This window comes from Bombina bombina, chromosome 4, assembly GCF_027579735.1.
Source record: "Bombina bombina isolate aBomBom1 chromosome 4, aBomBom1.pri, whole genome shotgun sequence".
Taxonomy (NCBI): Eukaryota; Metazoa; Chordata; class Amphibia; order Anura; family Bombinatoridae; genus Bombina; species Bombina bombina.
Window position 1 is genome coordinate 888,171,362 of NC_069502.1, and position 22,153 is coordinate 888,193,514.

At 36.1% G+C, this 22,153-nt stretch overlaps 1 protein-coding gene across 2 annotated transcripts in view; it reads left to right on the forward strand.

Annotated features, from left to right (window-relative positions):
- Positions 1 to 22,153, forward strand: part of STXBP5 (syntaxin binding protein 5) — a 1,442,716-nt gene that overhangs the window by 696,228 nt on the left and 724,335 nt on the right. For both annotated transcript variants that reach the window (XM_053711794.1, XM_053711795.1), the window contains exon 5: positions 21,650 to 21,784. In XM_053711794.1, coding sequence (XP_053567769.1) covers positions 21,650 to 21,784 — 135 coding nt within the window. The remainder of the gene's footprint in view (positions 1 to 21,649; positions 21,785 to 22,153) is intronic.

The window sequence follows — 22,153 nt, forward strand, 5'->3', positions numbered from 1 at the left end:
TTACTAAGACTTTAGAATTAGTTAACAGAAACTATTGGTGGCCTCATATGACCACTGACATAAAAAACCATGTTCAAACTTGTGGTACATGTATAGTTTCAAAAAAGGAAAAACAGCCCCCCTATGGTTTGCTACTTTCTCTACCTACACCAAACAGGCCATGGTCTGACATTGCACTTGATTTTATTGTTGACCTGCCTCTTTCCTCAAAAAATACCACCATTCTTGTTGTTGTGGATTTGTTCACAAAAATGTGTCATTTTATTCCATATAACAAACTACCTACTGCTATGGAGACTATCCGTTTACTTATTTCCAATGTGATCAAATACCATGGTATACCCTCTACTATCCTTTCCGATCGAGGCACACAATTCTCCAGCAAGTTATGGTCGCAATTCTGTAAAATATTCAACATTGACAGAAAACTTACTACTGCGTATCATCCACAAACAAATGGACAGACGGAAAGATGTAATCAGTGGCTTGAGCAATTCTTGAGAGCATTCTGTTCTACACAACAAGATCATTGGTCTGAACTTTTACCTTATGCCGAATTCTGTTATAATAATACGTTACATGCCTCTACCAATCAAACCCCGTTCTTTGCAAACTATGGTTTTCACCCTTCTTTTCAGTTGTTACCTACCTCACAGTCTCTCTCTCCCAGCATTTCAGAATTATCTGACTCCATCTCCTCTAATTTCAAATCTATCGAATCCTCCATAAAACGGGCCAAAGACATACAAAAACATTACTATGACAAACACAGAAGAACTCCTCCAGTCTACCAAATAGGCGATTTAGTATGGCTTTCTACAAAAAACTTGAGATTGAATACTCCATCTAGAAAACTCTCCCCTCTTTTCGTTGGACCATATCCAGTTGAGAAAGTGATCAATCCAAATGCTGTTCGACTCAAGTTACCTGATACAATAAAGATTCACCCAACATTTCACGTCTCCCTACTAAAACCGTATAGGGAGGTTAGACGTAACTCAAATCAACGGTCTACTCCTACCATTACCATTGATCCAAATGTCGAGTATGAAATAAGATCTATTCTCGACTCCCGCCTGTACAGAGGAGCTCTACAATACCTCATCAGCTGGAAGGGCTACTCCAAGGAGGAAGACTCTTGGGAACCTGCTAGCAACATTTCAGCACCTCGTCTGGTTTCCAGTTTTCATCAAAGAAACCCTGATCGCCCAGGACCATGAGCCCCTGGAGTTGCTCATTAGATGGGGGATTCTGTCAGGGTTTCCTCTCATATTACCTGTCAGTAATCACTATCCCTTTAATTCTCTGCTCACCTTATCCTCTCCACCCTATTTAAGGTTGCCTCCCACTTCACAAAGTGCTTAGTATTGAAGTTATACCTCTCATACACTACAAGCCAACTTCTGCTCTGTACTGAGTTTCCTAACAGACGGATTCACGCAACTAGATCAATCTACCAAAGTGAAGACTGTTCACATTTCCTACGATTCAGCATTTGGTAAAACTATATTATGTTATTTATCCACAGCGCCTTTTAACACTTTGTCATTTTCTTTTGCTCCGGATTACACTGCTTCGGCAGTCAGCTGGGATACAATTACGCTCATGCAAGCCACGAGGCTGTGACGTCACACGCCAACTTCAGCACAGTCGGACTACACAGCGCTCTATAACGATACATTGTATCACTCAGCTCTCTCAAACGAATAGTTTCTCCGGTAAGCCTAATCTTCATAATTAATTCTGCTGTGGTATGCTGCAACAATATTTCAGTCCTATTCAGTTCCTAAGCTAATTGGACAATATTCAACATTGATATATTCCTATAATACTCTATTTTTATTTTTTCCAATCACACCTCATTTAATTAATTGTTGCACTAACTATTGAATATTCTTTATTGTTGTTGTGCATCATATTCTATTTTTGTTTTTTCCTATTTTTTCTTTATTCTGACCTCTGGGGTGTAAAACCGATTTCCCTGCTGCATTCCCTCAGTGCATTCCTCTGCACATGAGGCAGCTATAGGGTAATACTATTTACACCACCATTATAGAAATCACAGCTTGGTGTTACAATTGAAGATACATCCTATCATTGTATTTTTCAGTAACTTTCTGCTACACTAATATACATCTATTTTGTCTCGGCAATTGAGGTCTAACCATTGATACTAAAAAATTATTTCCTTTTCTTCAGATTTGCATACGGGTGTGACACTAGCTATGATGGAAGTATCAAAGATAATTCGCTGGGCAGAGTCTCACTCTTGCCACCTGTCAGCAATCCACATCCCGGGAGTGGAGAACTGGGAGGCGGATTTCTTAAGTCGTCAGACTTTTCATCCGGGGGAGTGGGAACTTCATCCGGAGGTCTTTGCCCAAATACTTCGACGTTGGGGCAAACCAGAGATAGATCTCATGGCGTCTCGACAGAACGCCAAGCTTCCTCGTTACGGGTCCAGATCCAGGGATCCAGGAGCAGTCCTGATAGATGCTCTGACAGCACCTTGGGACTTCAGGATGGCTTACGTGTTTCCACCCTTCCCGTTGCTTCCTCGATTGATTGCCAGAATCAAACAAGAGAGAGCATCAGTGATTCTAATAGCACCTGCGTGGCCACGCAGGACTTGGTATGCAGACCTGGTGGACATGTCATCCTGTCCACCTTGGTCTCTACCTCTGAAACAGGACCTTCTGATACAGGGTCCCTTCAAACATCTAAATCTAACTTCTCTGAAGCTGACTGCTTGGAAATTGAACGCTTGATTTTATCAAGACGTGGGTTTTCTGAGTCAGTTATTGATACCTTAATACAGGCTAGGAAACCTGTTACCAGAAAGATTTACCATAAGATATGGCGTAAATACCTATATTGGTGTGAATCCAAAGGTTACTCTTGGAGTAAGGTTAGGATTCCTAGGATATTGTCTTTTCTACAAGAAGGTTTAGAAAAGGGTTTATCTGCTAGTTCATTAAAGGGACAGATCTCAGCTCTGTCCATTCTGTTACACAAACGTCTGTCAGAAGTTCCTGACGTCCAGGCTTTTTGTCAGGCTTTGGCCAGGATTAAGCCTGTGTTTAAAACTGTTGCTCCACCATGGAGTTTAAACCTTGTTCTTAATGTTTTACAGGGCGTTCCGTTTGAACCCCTTCATTCCATTGATATAAAGTTGTTATCTTGGAAAGTTCTATTTTTAATGGCTATTTCCTCGGCTCGAAGAGTCTCTGAATTATCAGCCTTACATTGTGATTCTCCTTATTTGATTTTTCATTCGGATAAGGTAGTCCTGCGTACTAAACCTGGGTTCTTACCTAAGGTAGTTACTAACAGGAATATCAATCAAGAGATTGTTGTTCCTTCTTTATGCCCAAATCCTTCTTCAAAGAAGGAACGTCTACTGCACAACCTGGATGTAGTCCGTGCTCTAAAATTTTACTTACAGGCAACTAAGGAATTTCGACAAACGTCTTCTCTGTTTGTCATTTACTCTGGGCAGAGGAGAGGTCAAAAAGCTTCCGCTACCTCTCTTTCTTTTTGGCTTCGTAGCATAATTCGTTTAGCTTATGAGACTGCTGGACAGCAGCCTCCTGAAAGAATTACAGCTCATTCTACTAGAGCTGTGGCTTCCACTTGGGCCTTCAAGAATGAGGCCTCTGTTGAACAGATTTGCAAGGCTGCAACTTGGTCTTTGCTTCATACTTTTTCCAAATTTTACAAATTTGACACTTTTGCTTCATCGGAGGCTATTTTTGGGAGAAAGGTTCTTCAGGCAGTGGTTCCTTCTGTATAAAGAGCCTGCCTATCCCTCCCGTCATCCGTGTACTTTTGCTTTGGTATTGGTATCCCAGAAGTAATGATGACCCGTGGACTGATCACACTTAACAGAAGAAAACATAATTTATGCTTACCTGATAAATTCCTTTCTTCTGTAGTGTGATCAGTCCACGGCCCGCCCTGTTTTTAAGGCAGGTAAATATTTTTTAATTTATACTCCAGTCACCACTTCACCCTTGGCTTTTCCTTTCTTGTTGGTCCTTGGTCGAATGACTGGGAGTGACGTAGAGGGGAGGAGCTATATGCAGCTCTGCTGGGTGAATCCTCTTGCACTTCCTGTTGGGGAGGAGTAATATCCCAGAAGTAATGATGACCCGTGGACTGATCACACTACAGAAGAAAGGAATTTATCAGGTAAGCATAAATTATGTTTTTAAATTAGGTGATTTGAGACTATAATTTGCATGAAATAGTTCTAAGCTTTTTATTTACACCTAGCTCTAGATTGATGGGATTTGTTATTGGAATTGAGGTGCACTATTATCTGTTTGCACAATTATTAGCGAATTGCTTGCTATTGCTGATTATATGTACTAAATAGATAAATGTGTAAGGTTTTGTCCTGTTATTGATATATAGTCCTTAGTGCTTTAGACTTTTTTGTTTGTTTTAAAAAAAAAAAATTAATTGTAATATGTACCAAATTCAACCTCTATTATATTAAGTATATATCTATTATTTTAAGAGCGAACTAGATGTGTTTTCCCTAACCTTAATAGCTGGTTGTTTACCATTGCAAATAGATATTCAAGATATTTTTATGTTAGAATGAAGTCCAGGCTTACTTTAAGAGGCCCCTTGCATTGGTGGAGAGCAAACAAAGATAAATATTCCACCTTGTGAAACTGGCAAAAACCCTACTTCTGCATCTCAGGCACCTCAACACCATTTGAGCGCCTCTTCTCTGCTGCAGGCTAAAAAGCTGCAAAAAGAGAGCCAGCCTCAGCCAGGAGCATGTGACATGTTGTCATTTTTGCATTTTAATGCAAAGTTTCTAAGAGAGTGAATAACAGAATGTTATAAACAGTGATAGTCTACCTCTTTCTAATTCTAGCTCTTTTGAAACAATTTGTGTGTGTTTTTTTTGTTTTGTTTTTTGCTTCATTATAAAAATGTGTTCTGCTGCCAGGTTAAAAAAGTTTTAGTCTGAAGTTTATATTTATAGCACTTAGTATGTGGATTTTTTTTTTAAATAAAGGATTTTTGTTTAATCTGATTAATCGAAAAAATAATCGTCTGATTAATCGGTTATGAAAATAATCGTTAGCTGCAGCCCTACCTGAAATAAATCATTATTATTAATTGTATAGCTCATAACTATATAAAAAAAAGCCACAACTTGCTCACCATCAGATAACTTTGACATGTAACATGAGCGCAAAAATAGAAGCTCTATTGGTTTTGCTTGAGCGGTATTAATGAACCACTAAAGTCAATATTAAACTTTCAGGATTTAGATAGAGCATGCAATTTTAAACAACTTTCCAATCTAATTCCATTATCAAATAGTGCACTGTTTTTTTTTTGTACATTTTCTGAGGCACCAACTCCTACTGAGCATGTGCAAGACTTCAAGGTGTCTACATAAATGAATTTTACGATTGGCTGGTGGCTGTCACATGATACAAGGGGTAGGAAATATAAGCATGTTTTGAAATTTGAAATGAAATTAGGCAATTTTACTGTATTGAAAAGTCCCTTTAGGTACAATAGAGCTAATATTTTTGTGCTCCACTTGTAATTTAGGCCTTTTTAAAATATAAATCTGATTTATACCTTTAACCAATTCTGGAACTATATTTCCAGCTCCCATTGATTCATCTTTAGTCCATACGCTTGTTATATACAGAGATGTTTTGCTATATATCTTGTTACCTTGTGCTACCAATGTGACGGTCAAAAGCAATCCATGTTACATGACCATTTTCTCAGAATTCAAAGTGTCAATATACTGAATAACAAAGAAATAAAATATGTTTTCCCCTTCAAGGGGCTAAGTAAGTATGTGATTTCTCAGTGGAATTACCGTCTAGTATTGATGAAAAAAGCTTGTGGCAGGCAGCTAATAAAAGATTCCTTTTTGAGCTGACATTTAACCCAAGTAGTGTTAAGTCAAGTCCATTTCCTATGTCAAGCCATTATAAAGATACCCTAAAAATGTTAACTAAATTTCCTTTAATACCAATATAAAGCCGATGTGGGATAATTCATAAGTTGCAAATGTCATTTGCCATAGGATTGATGAATAGATCTATCTGCAGATGATAAAGATATTTCATAAATATGTTTGACAGACAGGGCACAGTGGCTACCAATGGAGAATTTTTTTTTTCATTTAGGTTTCTGTAAATGTTGTCTCTAGTGACCTTGCTGTCAACATTAATGCTTTCTTAGATGCAGCAATGTAAAACACAGGTTGAATCTAGTAATTACGTAAATGTTTGCTAATATTAGGACAGCAAATTGCACCGTCTGTTTAGATTTCAGTGTCGTGTGAGTGACTCGCACCTTTATTCCTTGAGGAGATAACAATACATTCATTCCTTCATTCCTTGGCAGAGGTTTGGAAGAAGGGACTTGCCATTAAACAGGCAATTCTATTTTACATGCACAGAAAGAAAAGTGTAAAGTGACAAACTATTTTTTTTATAATTTCTTTTTTTTTTTTTTACAATGAGGGGTTGACAAATTTGTTTAAAATTTAGGAGTCAGTAACAATATATAGCAGCCAGACAGTGGTATTTCTATATAGATATATGGAGAATAACCCCAAAATATTAGAAGCCAGTGGTAAAATTCTAGGATCCAGTGGTTACCAGCCCTCGAGTCAGCTGGTCGGTGAGAGACGACTGGAGATACCGGGGAGGAGCGCGGCGGAGACAGAGTGAGCTTTATACATTTTGGTGTGTGCTGCTCACGGTGCCACTAGGTCTCCACTGCACACAAGAGCCTACCGGGTTAGGCTACCTTCAACTAAAGATTGAAGCCTTTTAAGCAGACTGCAACCGGGAGAGCAAGTCATCCGGCATTCATTTGAATACCCCAAAGAACGGGTCAATACGGACGGCAGTGGGAGTTAGCTGGACGACTCTTAAAGTTCCTGAAGGCGTTTGTGACACTTCTCAAGTGTCAGGGAGCTTGTAAGTACCAGTTTTTCATGCGCTTCTGAAGCTTGTCTGTATCCATTGATCGTACACTATGGTGGCGCCTTCTTTCTTATTCTATACTTCTGGGTTTGTCGAGCCCTGTTATACACCATGCAGTTTTAAGAGTATTTTACATTTCTGTTATGAAATATACTTCATGTTCTTAGTATCAGTTGTTGAAAAGCATACGTAGGTAGTCTCGGCAGCTGAAATGCACTTCTGAGAACTAGCTGCCGATTGGTGGCTATGCACATATGCCTCTTGTCATAGGCTCACTGGATTTGTTCAGCTAGGTTTCCTTAGTACATTGCAGCTTCAGAGCATTTTCTTTTCGAAATCAACTTTCATGAGGATCCGGAAAGTAAGAGTAGCTCGCCATTTGAGGGATTTATACAACTCAGACTCCAGTATGCTATCACTGCAGGGCATAGATCATGTGCCGGTATTGAGACGTGGAGGGGATAGAGAAGGAAAATTAAGTACAAGAAAACTATTTTGGATATTCTCTTTACAAACAAGCCTATCTCTGGGTCTCAATACCAGGACCGATATGGATTATTTTGTATGATATATATGTATATTTACGAAATTATGACCTGTAAGAAGGTATATTATGTTTGAATACTAGATATAATTGAATTACCCACCTATACATGTTTAGATACTGTTAAGTGTTAAATCTGCGTTTTGTGGGATATGTATATGTAAAAAGGTGTAATGTCTCTTTAAATATTTGCTTTAAATTGCTCACTGAACAGAGGCTTTGCAGGGCATTGAACAAGTGCGCAACCGCAGGAAACGCGTATGCCGTGAAGCTTCTGTTCATCCTGCTAGCAGATTTTACCTGTAATGTTTTGCTATGGACTTAATGCTTTTAAACGAGATTTAATACAGTGACTTTTTTTATTATATCATTGGATTTACCGGCTTTGTACTTCGAGTGCTGGGGCACTTGTGTTCTATATATATATAAATACACACACACACATATATATATATATATATATATATATATATATATATATATATATATATATATATATATATATATACACACACACACACACACACACACACACATATATATATATATACACACACACACACACACACACACATATATATATATATATATATATATATATATATATATATATATAACAAGAGTATTGCATTGAGCAATGATACTTTTTTATTGGACTAACTTTAGTCCAATAAAAAAGTATCATTGCTCAATGCAATACTCTTGTTATTTTGATATCTAAATCTCTGGACTAACACGGCTACTCCAATCAACGTATATATATACACACACACACACATACATCATACATTCTCTGGGTGTTTTTATTTACATTTTATGTTTTCTAATGTATAATTTATTTTCTTTATTTTTTCTTTATGAAGTAACACAAGAGCTTGAGCTTCCAACCGACATTGTCTATGACCTACCGTTCCGATGCAACATATGTTTCTTATTTACACACAAGCCTCCATCTGCATTGACTGGTACAATGTAATCTTTAAAGCAGATTATTTCAAGTGTTGGAACTAGAATCACTTTCCCACACTGAGGACATCATTTTTTTTTATATTAGAGTTAGTGAAAAAAAAGGCAGCGTGTGAAATGGAAGGTAGTTAATTTGTGTCATGCTAAATAAAGGAAGAATGGTTTATTTATTCATTCAAATAAATTCAAAGTAATTGTAAATTGTATATTTTTTCTTTTTCTCCTATTACAATAGATATATTTTATTTTTAACATTTGCTCTCTATTGTTTTTTAATTTTGGAGAAAATAAAAGTACGGTTAATTAGAATAAATATATGTCTATATGTCTAAATGGTATGTTATAAATCTTATCAAAAAAGTACATTTATATTTAAATGCATTTAAAAAAAAATGTGTCCGTTATCAGATCATCACTTTTTTGAGGTACTCATATTTATGTCTATTCTTGATCATTGGTAAAATAAAAATTAGATTTCTAAAGTACACTTGACTTGGCACCATCATATTTCTTTTAGTATAAATATTAATTCCAGAATTTTTAAAAATCTTTCATCTGCCATGTATGTAAAAACCCACCACTTGGATATATGAGTTAGCACAGTATATTGATAGACATTAAAATTGTCAAACCCATGTTTGGCATCCGGCGTGGGAACTGAACAAAAATACCTGTTTCCCCTTTATATTTTACCTGTTTTAAAGGTGGTATACCTATATTTTACATGGAAACCTTAGTATACAGCAGTAAGGCCATGTTTTAATATTTTATCTATAACATCTACAAAACATGTAGTACATTTTACAATTTTAATATATGTCACTTGAGGCAAAGATGGTACAAATTATTTCTTGCTTTTCATAAAGAAAGGTATTGTAGTACTTTTAAGTAGGTCATATGAATTTCTTTGTAAAGAATAGTCGTGTTTGAAATGTGTTCGAATATCTTCTGCTTAACGAGATATTAAACACTAAATACATTTTATAAGCATAGTATTGAGGTTATTTCCCACTTCCCTCTAGTCATGGGTGCAGCCATGTTGAAATCTGTCTTCCTTTGCGTTCCAATGCTGATGTGTGTGTATATGTGCAGCAGCTCTCATTCAGATTCCTGCAATGTAACCTAGGTTCCAAAATGGTGTCACTCTTAATTAGAGGGAGGTGCATGTGGTGTATTTAGTGCTTAAAGGGACAGAGAACCCTAACATTTTCTTTCATGATTTAGATTGAACATACAATTTTAAAAAACTTTCCAAATGACTTCTGTTATAAAATTTGCTTCATTATCTTGTTATCCTTTGCTGAAGGAACAGCCCTGCACTTTTGAACACATCTAGTTAGCTAATCACAAGAGACAAATGTCTGCAGGCACCAATCAGCAGCTAGCTTTCACTAGTGTAGGATATGTGCATATTCTTTTTCAACAAGGGTTACCAAGAGAACAAAGCACATTTGAAAATAGAAGTGACTTTAAAAGTGTCTTAAAATTACATGCTCTATCTAAATCATGCAAGTTTCATTTTGACTTTTCTATCCCTTTAATGCAACTTTAACAATTATAAAACTAAAAATAAAAAAAAAAATATGGCACATTGGCCATCTAGATTTCGAATTATCCTAATAAGAAGGGTGCCACTTCAAAATAGTGAGGATATATTTTCAAACTAATATGGTTCGCAAATTGAGTTAGCCCCTCTGCTTTATTCTTAGAGAATTCAGAGAGTAGTGACCTTGTAAATTCTGCACAGATTTTACTCTCCAACTTGGAGAGTTTTTTGGAATCAGATCCTGAGTGATGAAGAAATTTATGTAATTTGCATTACCATTTTCACAAGTAAAATTATTTAATTTTATTTTTTTTAGATGAAACAATGTATAAAATATTTGTGTCTCTTTCAATTTCCAAAGGTGAATCAAGGGGACAGAAATCCTCATTGACAAATGTTCGGTACTTTATCTGGGCCTGAATATATAAAGCTTTCCGGTCAAACGAGATGATATAACATTATCCTCCAGCACTGCGATATCCCTAGTGAAATTCTAAAAAAGATTTTGTAATACTGCTTCAAGGGGCGTTTCCTGCATTTCTGTATGTGAAGGAGAGACAAGACCATTGCCATATAGCATCTGAATGACATTAGAGTTCTTCTTCATGTAAACTTTTTTGCTTATTATTTTATATTATTTTACACTTTAGGTAAAGTTTTATAACATTTAAACTTTTAATTTCCTATTTTTATTTTATTTTTATACATCAGTGTATTTATGATTGTGATTTTAAAAATTCTGATTATGCCTTCATAGTTTCTGTGTAACTTTAACAAATTAGGCTCATACTTTATTTATGTGTATATTTTAAAAATTACATTGTACTTTGTATTTCTTCTATTTGAAATAAAACTGAAAAACTGACAGCTTCACTTTCCAAGAAAGCTTCATTATTTTCTGTGGACCTGATAAGCAAAGATTCTCTAGTTTGGAGAGAAATTTATAGTGCAGACTCACTGAATCCTATAAGAAATAGGGCGGATCCCTGAATTCCCACAAATATGAGAGATGCCTTCCATAGAAAGTAATGAGGCTCTCTGGGATACAGAATTTCACAGCAGAAAAAAAAATTAACTGGAGAACAGTTTGCAGCAAATACAAATTAAACTGAAATATTTTCTCTACAATTTAACTTGTTTTTGCCAGTAGTTTAGTATGTATTACTTTTAGTGTATTGTTAATTTTGAGCAAACATCACCTGCATACAGCTGTTGAGATAAGTCAGTGAGACCAAACTGTTAAAAATGCTTTACAGCATTTTACAATTTTTTTTATTTTACAATAGAAAAAATACAAAGTGCAATGTAATTTGTAAATGATACACAGAAATAAAGTATAATCCTAATTTGCTAAAGAACATGTCTGACATTTCGATCTGAAGTACAAAGTAAAAAAAAATACAAAACACAAAATGTAAGTGTAACAAAACTCTCATATCATGCAGTGCTGTATTGCACTAGGCTTGTCTCTCCTTTACATACAGAAGTTCAGAGAACACTCTTTAGAACAAGTATAGCAACATTTGCCTGTCTAGAATCTTGTTAGAGATCTCGTAGTGCTGAAATATCTTCCCTGGAAGTTTTGTTTTTGTGCTTAAATCATATATACAACCTAAAATTATTTTATTAGCACATATTTATCTTATATATTCTGAAGAAACACATTTAAATTGTGAGTTTCCACACCACTTGAATTCCTCTACAACTATTCAAATTCAGTTAATAATTAAATTATAATTCTTGTAAACTTAAAATAGGCGACATTTTTAAATTTATTTACTCAAGGTTTTTGAGTTTGCTGTGGCACTTCCATAACAATTTAGCAAGTGTGGTGAAATTGCTGTTAAAATATGTAGTCCATTTTTTATCTTTAAATGCTTTGACAAAAGATCAACACTTAGAGGACATTTTCTGACGAATATTCTCTTCTGTGATGGGTGAGTGTAGCAGCATATGGCTCATTAGCTACCAAGGCACATTTTGCACTTTTGATGCGTGTAATTATGTGGGTGCATTTTTAATGTACGATACTTTTATGTCAATTTTAATTAAACTGTTTAATGCTTTGTAAAGCAACAACTATTTTCCTTTCTCTGTCTGCTTAAACAGCGTTTAATAAATGTATACTAATATTTCTCAACTTAAATGTGTTCCCATTTATCCATTTTACACTGGAGTGTATTAAATTGTTTACAAATAGATCCTTCACCTTTATTTTCTCATTTGAAATAGTTGATTTTGTCTATTGTTTCCCGACCCACAATTAACATTTTTACATTTTAAGTTCCGGTAACACGAAAAGCATGTAAAAAAGAAGATTTATATAAAATAATGCTCCCAGTTGGTGTCTGTGACAGAGAGGTACTAAAATCTTAATTTTTCATTGTTCTCTCATTGGTCGTTTGAGTAAATAATACAATGAGATAAGGAGGACTTGTGTAAATAATTAGATAGAAAATATAAAGAGGTCTGCTTTCTCTGCTAGCTCAGCCCATTTAATTGGGCTGTGGTTTAAATTAGTAGTTACAGTTATTTCATATACACAATTTTACAGTACACAATCTCTTTAATGTTTTCAAAGTGACTGAGCCCAATTTAATCACCAGTACCTTACAGACAACCATAGCCAGTTTGTAGGTCTTGAGAATTGAAGTTGGACCTACTTAATTTATTTATTAACAATCACGGGTTCTAATAATTTACTAAAAGCAATAAAATATTTTTCTTAAAGAGGCCAATTTTGCACTTTATAATTATCTTAGGGATTTTCATGCTAATTTTAGAAAATTGGAGGTAACAACATTTATTTTCTTTGTTCATTTGTATATTGTATGGATTTCATCATTGTTCATTTTATATATATTTTTTTTCCTTTAAAAAAAATATTTTGCAGTGATATACAAACATGAACACATACAACACAAATGGACTATTACTGGCACTGGTTTAAAGGGGCAGTCTATACCATGATTTTTTATTGTTTAAAAAGATAGATAATCCCTTTATTACACATTCCCTAGTTTTGCATAACCAACACTGTTATACTAATATACTTTTTACCTATGTGATTACCTTGTATCTAAGCCTCTGCCGACTGCCCCCTTATTTCAGTTCTTTTGACAGACTTGCAATTTAGCCAATCAGTGCTGACTCCTAGGTAATCCCACGTGCATGAGCACAATGTTATCAATATGACACACATGAACTTACGCCCTCTAGTGGTGAAAACTGTCAAAATCCATTCATATAAGAGGCGGCCTTCAGGTCTAAGAAATTAGCATATGAGCCTACCTAGGTTTAGCTTTTAAATGAGAACAAAGGAATATTGGGGATAAAAGTTAATTGGAAAGTTGTTTAAAATGACATGTCCTATCTGAATCATGAAAGTTTATTTTGGACTAGACTGTCCCTTTAATAGGGAAAAAAACACACAAACAAAAAGAACCCCACGCCACAACTTGTTTTTATGAGAGTGCCATATTCGTTCTCAAGAGAAGCCAATGACCTTGGCATTCTATATTTATGGTAAATGCATTTTTCACGGTAATAATTGTTAAAAGCTCTTTATAATTGCAGAACTTCTCTGCATGTTTTTGTGTTTTTGTCCTTGACCTAAACCATTTATGAGTGCAGAGACTGAAACAATACGTTAAGTAACACAATTAGCTGCTTCAAGGCAATTCTTTAGAGTTTTTAACCCCTTAAGGACCAGCGACGTACCCTGTATGTCGCTGGCCTTTTTTTGGGACTTGATTGTTTTATAGCGCGGTCTTGCCACCAGCGCTGAGACTGCTCTATTCCACAAAGCCTGCTGGAGGGAGGGCATTAATAGCGTGTTCTTGCTAGACTTGTGCTATTATGTCCTGAAAAAACCCTTTACGACCAGTGACATACAGGGTACATTGTGGTCATTAAGGGGTTAAATAAAATAGGATTTATTTAAAAAAAAACTCATAAATGCAAAAGGAGACACACTCAGTCACTGTTTACATTTCTTTTTGTGACACTGTAATCTACAAAGTATATTTTGGTCCACCCGTTCCCCCTGGTGATAGTTAGATATGACATTTGTCCCTTGTAACAGTGCCACTTGTCAACACATTTCTCACTTCTGTCCAGAAAATAAAAATTGTTTTCCACAATCTTCAATGCTTAAAGGGTCAGTAAAGTCAAAATCAAACGTTCATGGTTTAGACTGAGCATGCAGTTTTTAACAACTTTATAGTTTACTTATAATACCAAATTTGCTTTGTTTTCTTGGTATCCTTCACAGGATATGTGGGTATGCTGCAGAAAACCAGTAAATTTTTTTACTATACTTAGCAAAACAAAATATGCGAATAGGGGACACTCTCTATAGGGCAATATTCATACACTTGAATCACTATAGAGCAGACATCCTTAAACGTGGCCCTCCAGAGGTTTTGGAACTACATTTCCCATGATGCTCAGCTATAATATCAGCTGGCTGAGCCTTATGGAAAATGTAGTTTCAAAAACCTCTGGAGGGCCAAGTTTGACGATATCTGCTATACAGTGTTATATTGAACAAAATAAACAAATCCTATATAATAAAAGGCCAAGTGTGTTTGTCCGAAGCTGTCATGCGCAGTAGAGACTGCGCGCAAGGACAAACACACCTGGCCTTCCAACTGACCTGGTGTCGAGTGGTAGAGTGGGCGTGGGCGGGTGCGACGTGGGCGACGTGGGCGTGGCTAGGCAAGTGTGGCGTGGGATTGGCCGGGCGGGACGTGACGCGGTCGGGTGTGACGCGGTTGGGGCCAGATGCTGAGAGACAGAGAGGCCTAAAGAGGGGGGATAGAGAGAGTAGAAGGATAGAGAGAGCAGAAGAGGGGGGATAGAGAGAGGGGCAGAGAGACAGCAAAAGAGAGAGGGGCAGAGAGACAGCAAAAGAGAGAGGGGGAGAGGGACAGCAAAAGAGAGGGGGAGAGAGACAGCAAAAGAGAGGGGGAGAGAGACAGCAAAAGAGAGGGAGAGAGAGACAGCAAAAGAGAGGGGGAGAGAGACAGCAAAAGAGAGGGGGAGAGAGACAGCAAAAGAGAGGGGGAGAGAGACAGCAAAAGAGAGGGGGAGAGAGACAGCAAAAGAGAGGGGGAGAGAGACAGCAAAAGAGAGGGGGAGAGAGACAGCAAAAGAGAGGAGGGAGAGAGACAGCAAAAGAGAGGGGGAGAGAGAGACAGCAAAAGTGAGGGGGGAGAGAGAGAGAGACAGCAAAAGAGAGCGGGGAGAGACAGCAAAAGAGAGGGGGAGAGAGACAGCAAAAGAGAGGGGGAGAGAGACAGCAAAAGAGAGGGGGAGAGAGACAGCAAAAGAGAGGGGGAGAGAGACAGCAAAAGAGAGGGGGAGAGAGACAGCAAAAGAGAGGAGGGAGAGAGACAGCAAAAGAGAGGGGGGAGAGAGAGACAGCAAAAGAGAGGGGGAGAGAGAGAGCAAAAGAGAGGGGGGGAGAGAGAGAGCAAAAGAGAGGGGGGGAGAGAGAGAGCAAAAGAGAGGGGGGGAGAGAGAGAGCAAAAGAGAGGGGGAGAGAGAGAGAGCAAAAGAGAGGGGGGAGAGAGAGAGAGCAAAAGAGAGGGGGGGGGGAGAGAGAGCAAAAGAGAGGGGGGAGAGAGCAAAAGAGAGGGGGGAGAGAGAGACAGCAAAAGAGAGGGGAGAAAGAGAGAGCAAAAGAGAGGGGGAAAGAGAGAGCAAAAGAGAGGGGGGATAGAGAGAGAGCAAGGGGTGGGACCGCAGTACTGCAAAAAATGGCCCGTGTACACAGGCTTTAGGACTAGTATTGTATAAATAATAAAGTCCCAATAAAAGGTGTTTGTGTGAACCAATGGCTGTGACTTCTTCCAAAGAAGGTACTTTAGTTCAGGCTGCACTCCTCCTCAGAATGTAGGCACAACGGTTCTGGAATATTAAACAGATAGAGGGGCACTTCATGTGCATGTAATTTCATTTTTGACCTTTCTATCCCTTTAATCTTGGGCTGTGAGAATAGTTTTGAAAGTAGAACTTACATTAACAAAACAAATCTCACTAGTTATATTTAGATATGAATAAATTAATATCTAGTTAAAGGGACATAATACTCATATGCTAAATCACTTGTGATTATGCACCGAAATGGTAATTCTTGACCGAAACCGAACCCGAAAATCCAGGATGCACTTGGCCGAAAACGAAAGCGGAAATGTATTTTTAATTATTTAAAAATATTTTTTTTTTGCATAATTAGACTAATGAATTAATATGAATTGAAAAACTGCAAGGCAATAAAATAACCACACTTTTATTGAAAGTACCATACTAAAATTGAACAAAAAATATCTTAAAACAATAATATTCTACACAATAATTTTACCAAGGAAAAAACAGGCAAAAAAAATGAAACGGAAAAAACGAAACTGAAACTCCCCCCCCCCCCCCGATAATTTTTCAGCCAAAATGTTTTTGCATCTTTACTTCAAACAATATTAAATATAAATATACTGTATTATTCTGTATTTAGTTCTGTGTTACAGAATCAGATTTAACAGTTTTGTTTTTCTTACCAATTATCCAAATAAAGTACAGTCCTAGAAAAGTATTATTATATGCAAAACTGTAAGTCAAATAATGAACTCAAATAGCAGCTCTAGGCTAGCATCAAATTTGAAATATGCTACACAATAATTTTACCGAAAATAACAGGCAAAAACCAAAATAACTGCGTTTCTGCGGCCAAAATTTCCGTGCATCCCTACTTGTGATGCGGCATAACTGTAAAAAGCTGACAGGAAAATATCACCTGAGTGTCTCTATGTAAAAAAGGAAGATATTTTGCCTCTTCAGCTCACCAGAGTAAGTGCTGTGTAAAAAGTTATACTTCAGCTGCTGTAACATACACAGTATACATCATTTCTTTCATATAGGTGGCGAGAGTCCACAAGCTGTTACTGATGAGATATACATTCCTACCAGGAATTTCCAAAACTTAAATGCCTATAAATGCCCCTCCCACCTCACACATACCTCAGTTTTAAAACTTTGCCTCCTTGGGAGGTGGTCATAATGTGCTTGATTCTTCAGTGAAAGGCGCTTCTAAGCATATTGAAGTGCAGTGTTTGTCTGAGGGATGTGAAGGGAGAATTGCCTAATGACACCATGTTTTTACATATGGGAAATCTTTTCATGAGGCTGTCTGTAAATTCGGTCGCAAGGATTAATCTTCTGCCTCCCTTTACAGATCAACATTATACTCCTATTCCATTACCTCTGCTGATATGTTTCAGTACTGGTTTGGTTGTCTGCTTCTAAGTGGACAAGTGTCTGCATTCAGGTTGTTAATTCTAATATATTTAATAAGGAAAATATTGTACCTTCTTTGTGTCCTAATCCTAAGAATGCTACTGAAAGATCTTTACACTCTTTGGATGTTGTTAGAGCTTTGAAATACGATGTAGATGCTACTAAGGATTCCAGACAGACTTCTAGTCTGTTTGTTCTTTTTTCCGTTTCTAGAAAAAGGTCAGAAAGCCTCTGCCGTTTCATTAGCATCTTGGTTGAAGCTTTTAATTCACAAAGCTTATTTGGAGGCGGTCCAATCTCCGCTTTAGAGAATTACAGCTCATTCTACAAGATCATTTGCCGCATCTTGGGTTTTCAAGAATGAAGCTTCAGTTGATCAAATCTGCAAAGCGGCCACTTGGTCTTCTTTGCATACCTTTTACTAAATTTTACCATATTGATGTTTTTGCCTCTTCAGAAGCAGCTTTTCTTAGAAATGGTTCTTTAGGCAGCTGTCTCAGTTTGATTCTATTGCCTATGATTTGAGGGTTTTTTTGTTTAAAAAGACTTTTACAATATGGATTTAATTTCTCAGCAAAAATAGCTATTATTATTTTATTCCTGTCTTTTTTTGTTACTCGTGAACTTCCACATCTTGGGTATTATATCCCATTAGTAACAGCTCGTGGACTCTCGGCACCTATATGAAAAAAAACATAATTTATGTAAGAACTTACCTGATAAATTTATTTAGTGGTGGTGAAAGTCCACGAGGCCCACCAATTTTTTTTTTTGGTTATGATTTTTTGGTTTAAAGCATATCTTTTTTCCGGCTCCTCTTTTTTATGCTTTTGCTCCTTAAACACCTCACCAACTTGGCTATATGTTAAACTGAGGTATGTGTGAGGTGGGAGGGGTATTTATAGGCATTTGAGGTTTGGGAAACTTTGCCTCCTCGTAGTAGGAATGAATATCCCATCAGTAACAGCTTGTGGACTCTCGCCACTATGAAAGAAATGCATTTATCAGGTAAATTCTTACATAAATTATGTTTTTATCTCAAAATCACAGCACAATGACATTACACAGAGCCAGTGGCGTGGTAAGTACCTGGGCAGAATTAGGTAATTTTCCCAGAAGAATGAGCTTTTCTTCACAGTGTGGAACTTGCATTCCTTCACAGGTAGGCTGGAATACAGCAGACAATGCATTCTAGGGCCTAATAGCGCCTGAGTTTAGATGGAATCTACCAGCAGAATTGTATTCTCTAGCCCCTCTTGGAACCTGTTTACAGCTATCCAGAGGAGATGTGTGGTTGTATTCAACTAGTTTATCTAATGGTCTATTTTCTAATTAGGCATTTGAGACTGTTGGGCAGCTCAGTCAAATTTCAAAGTTTTCTTTGTTTTGCTTCCTAAAGACAGCTCAACACACACTAACTCCAACTGTGTAAAAAACTTTCCAGGAAATGAGCCTTTTCTTAACATTCGAACAGAAGCCTAAGTTAATTATGTTTGACTTACAGAACCAGGAAATGCCTATGTGATCTAGAAGAGCCTTGTTTTTTTACCTTTTAATGTCTGTAATGAAAATCCATTATATACTTCATTTGTCTTTGAAATGTCAAAATGTGTTCACTAATAAATTAATAAATGAGTAAGTAATCACAAATATGTTTAATTGATTTAAACTAATATGCAGTTAAGGCTTTTATCTTTGAATCATGTAACAAGGCATATTATGATTTCATCTAATGATATGTTGAATGTCTGAATGGACAGAAATCTGTGCAGAGCAGATATTATTTCTACTTGTATTGACTTTTTAAGAAATGTCAGAAATTCAGTCCTAGATTTAGCTAGACAAATATAATGATATATACTGAGTTTCAGACTCTGTTCCGTTGCCGTTTTTTTAATAATAGGTGACATTTTTTGCAAAGGGCAGTCAAGCAAGTCTTCAAGAGTTTAAAACAGATCTAGGTTTAAAGGGAATTTCCACTTTTTTGGAACATGACCCTATTTTTTTCTGATCATATACAAAGACTTCAGTTTCATATTTTATATTCCACGGCTTTTTAGTTGAATATAGGTTGGCGAGGTTGAGAGATGGCACACATCAACCAGCTGAGGTTTAGCTTTTTTATCTACAGATATGTAGGTTAAAAATCTTAAATAAAAGAAAAACAAATTAGAAACCATTGTTCTGTGCTTCCTTTACTGCATGAGTAGCAATATAAAGGAGATACAAAAATGTATTTGTTCCCAGTTGAGTAACTTTTTCTATAGAACCTTGTCCTCCAAGATTCATCCTCATTTAGTGGAATTATAACTGTGACTTCCTAAAAGTATATCAGTCTTGGTCCCATCTTTTCAGCATAGTTCAGTCTGAAATTGCAAGCAAATCCTTTGAACAATCAGCATAACCTGTACTTTTCACCAGTTAGATTAATATAAGAATTATATAATTAATACAGGAAGGACCATTATGGCTGGAATTTATCTTTATCTTGAACCTGGTGCAAAGCAAACCAATTTAAAATACACATAATTTGAAATATGTAGTAGCAGCCTTTATTTCTGACTAGTGTCCACCTGCCCCACCCCCCACACAACAGTGGCATCTGTAGCTATGTTGAGTCTACTGGTTCCCTTCAAGGGACACTCAAGTCAAAATAAACTTTTATGATTCGTGAAGAGCCTGCAGTTTTAAGACACTTTCTAATTTATCTCTATTATCAGATTTTGCTCTGTCTTGTTATATTCAAACTTTCTGTGGAACAAGATCCTACTGAGCATGTGCACAAGCTCACAGGGTATACGTATACTAGTCTGTGATTGGCTGATATCTGTCACATGATACAAGGGGCTGGAAAATTGGAGAAAAAAATAATTTGTCAGAATTAATTTGTAGTTGTTAAATCATTGTATTTTTATTAATGCAATTCTACTGCATTGGGTGGTCCTTTAAGCACTGTTTGAGGACTACCGAATTTAACAGCACCATTCAAATAAACAATGATAACAATAATAATTATGATAAAAAATGGTGTTGGGTGTTGTTTCAGTGTATGTTAAATCCTTAGTAGTTTTACATTGTCAATTCAAAAGACCTAACAGGTTATGTGAGAACTTCAGTATTGCTTCTTTTGTGTTAAATCTTATTCCTGGATACTGGGAAAGTCCTAGTAATTCATAAGACACAATTTATGGTGCGTCTTATAAATACTATGTTTCCATAAAACTTATAGTTATCTGCTTGGGTTTGTAATAAATTTGTTAACTGTGCAAATTAATGTTACGTCTTTGTCTATTTTAATTATGATTATAATATGGCTTCTCTATATTTCAATAATTCGTTTTTTATCAATACTATTTACTGTATATACTATATAGTTTTTTGTTGTTTTTTTTTTTTATATTTCAGCCTTGATCATTTCCTCAATGTCATAGGTTCTTGGAAATATGACCAAAAAAATAAAAATAAAGCTGTTTTATTTAAATTAAATGAATAAAAAACTATTAACCGAGTGTGTAGGACATCCAATAATCATAAGCCAATCTTATGTTAGCTGATACTTCTAAGCAAGTTCCTCGCCCTTTTTAAATTTAACTTAACGCAACTTTACACTGTTCAGCCAATCAGAAGCTGCATAGCTCAGCAGATAAAGCCTCTGACTGGCTGCAGCTAGTAGAGCTGCAAATAATAATACATAAATACAAATTAATAACAAAAAACTGCTTTGAAAAGGTTGAATTAGGACTAGGAGTCAGCGGAGGTAAGATTGCCTATTTATTTTACAAAACTATAGCATTCTCAATGTTTTTTTCTGCTAGAATTGCAATTTCTTTGTTTCCTTGTAAATAATGCATTAAAGAAATTAATACACAATTGCCATGTAATTTATTTATACAAGATATAAAGCATCATCTCTTTGGGTAACATTAATTTTCCTATCACTGCTCTTGTGCTCCAAATATGACATATGATAATCTGCAGTGGAAGAAAAGCTGAGTACTCTAGAAAGCGTTGCCAATTACCTGAAATTGCATCCCAATCATCATTTAAATAAAAAAATATATAAATAAATACATTTAAAAAAAAAAATAATAAAGAAATCTCTCTGAATATACTGTGTTCAACTGTAGAAAATAAGGGGGAGAAAATGAACATAAGGCTGTGGGCGAATTATACCGTCATCCAAAAAGCATGAATATTTCTTATCCATTATATATATATTTTTATTTTCTTATACAGTTTGATGTAATGATTTTTCAAATTGCCTATTCATTTCATTATATTTATTTATATATAATTTTGTGGATTTTCTCTTTCCAGGATAACATTCTGTCACCTGCCTTTCCAGAGCAAATGGCTCTACGTGGGCACCGAAAGAGGAAATATTCACATTGTAAACGTGGAGTCCTTCACGCTCTCAGGCTACGTCATCATGTGGAATAAAGCCATTGAACTGTAAGTGTTACGTAGTTAGTAAAAGGAATACGGATATTTTATGGCAGTGTTCCATAATGTTGCCCTGGGCTGCCCTTTGGGCTTAATAGCTTTAAGTCTAGTTAAAGATGCTTAAATTCTCTCTAATTGGTTGCAGAGAATGGGATGCCTCACTAGATTATCAGTTTTATATATGTCAGTTTTTGCTCTTAGAGCTAATTACTTTTTGGAGGCCTGTGTACTGGCTGACTAGAAATCCAAGCAGATAAAAATCACTGGGGACCTTTATATGGCATGGCACAGTTTCTAAGCTATATTTCTATACTATATCCCCCCTTTTTTGACAGCTACATGATTTTATTTTAAAATATATATATATATTGTGTATAA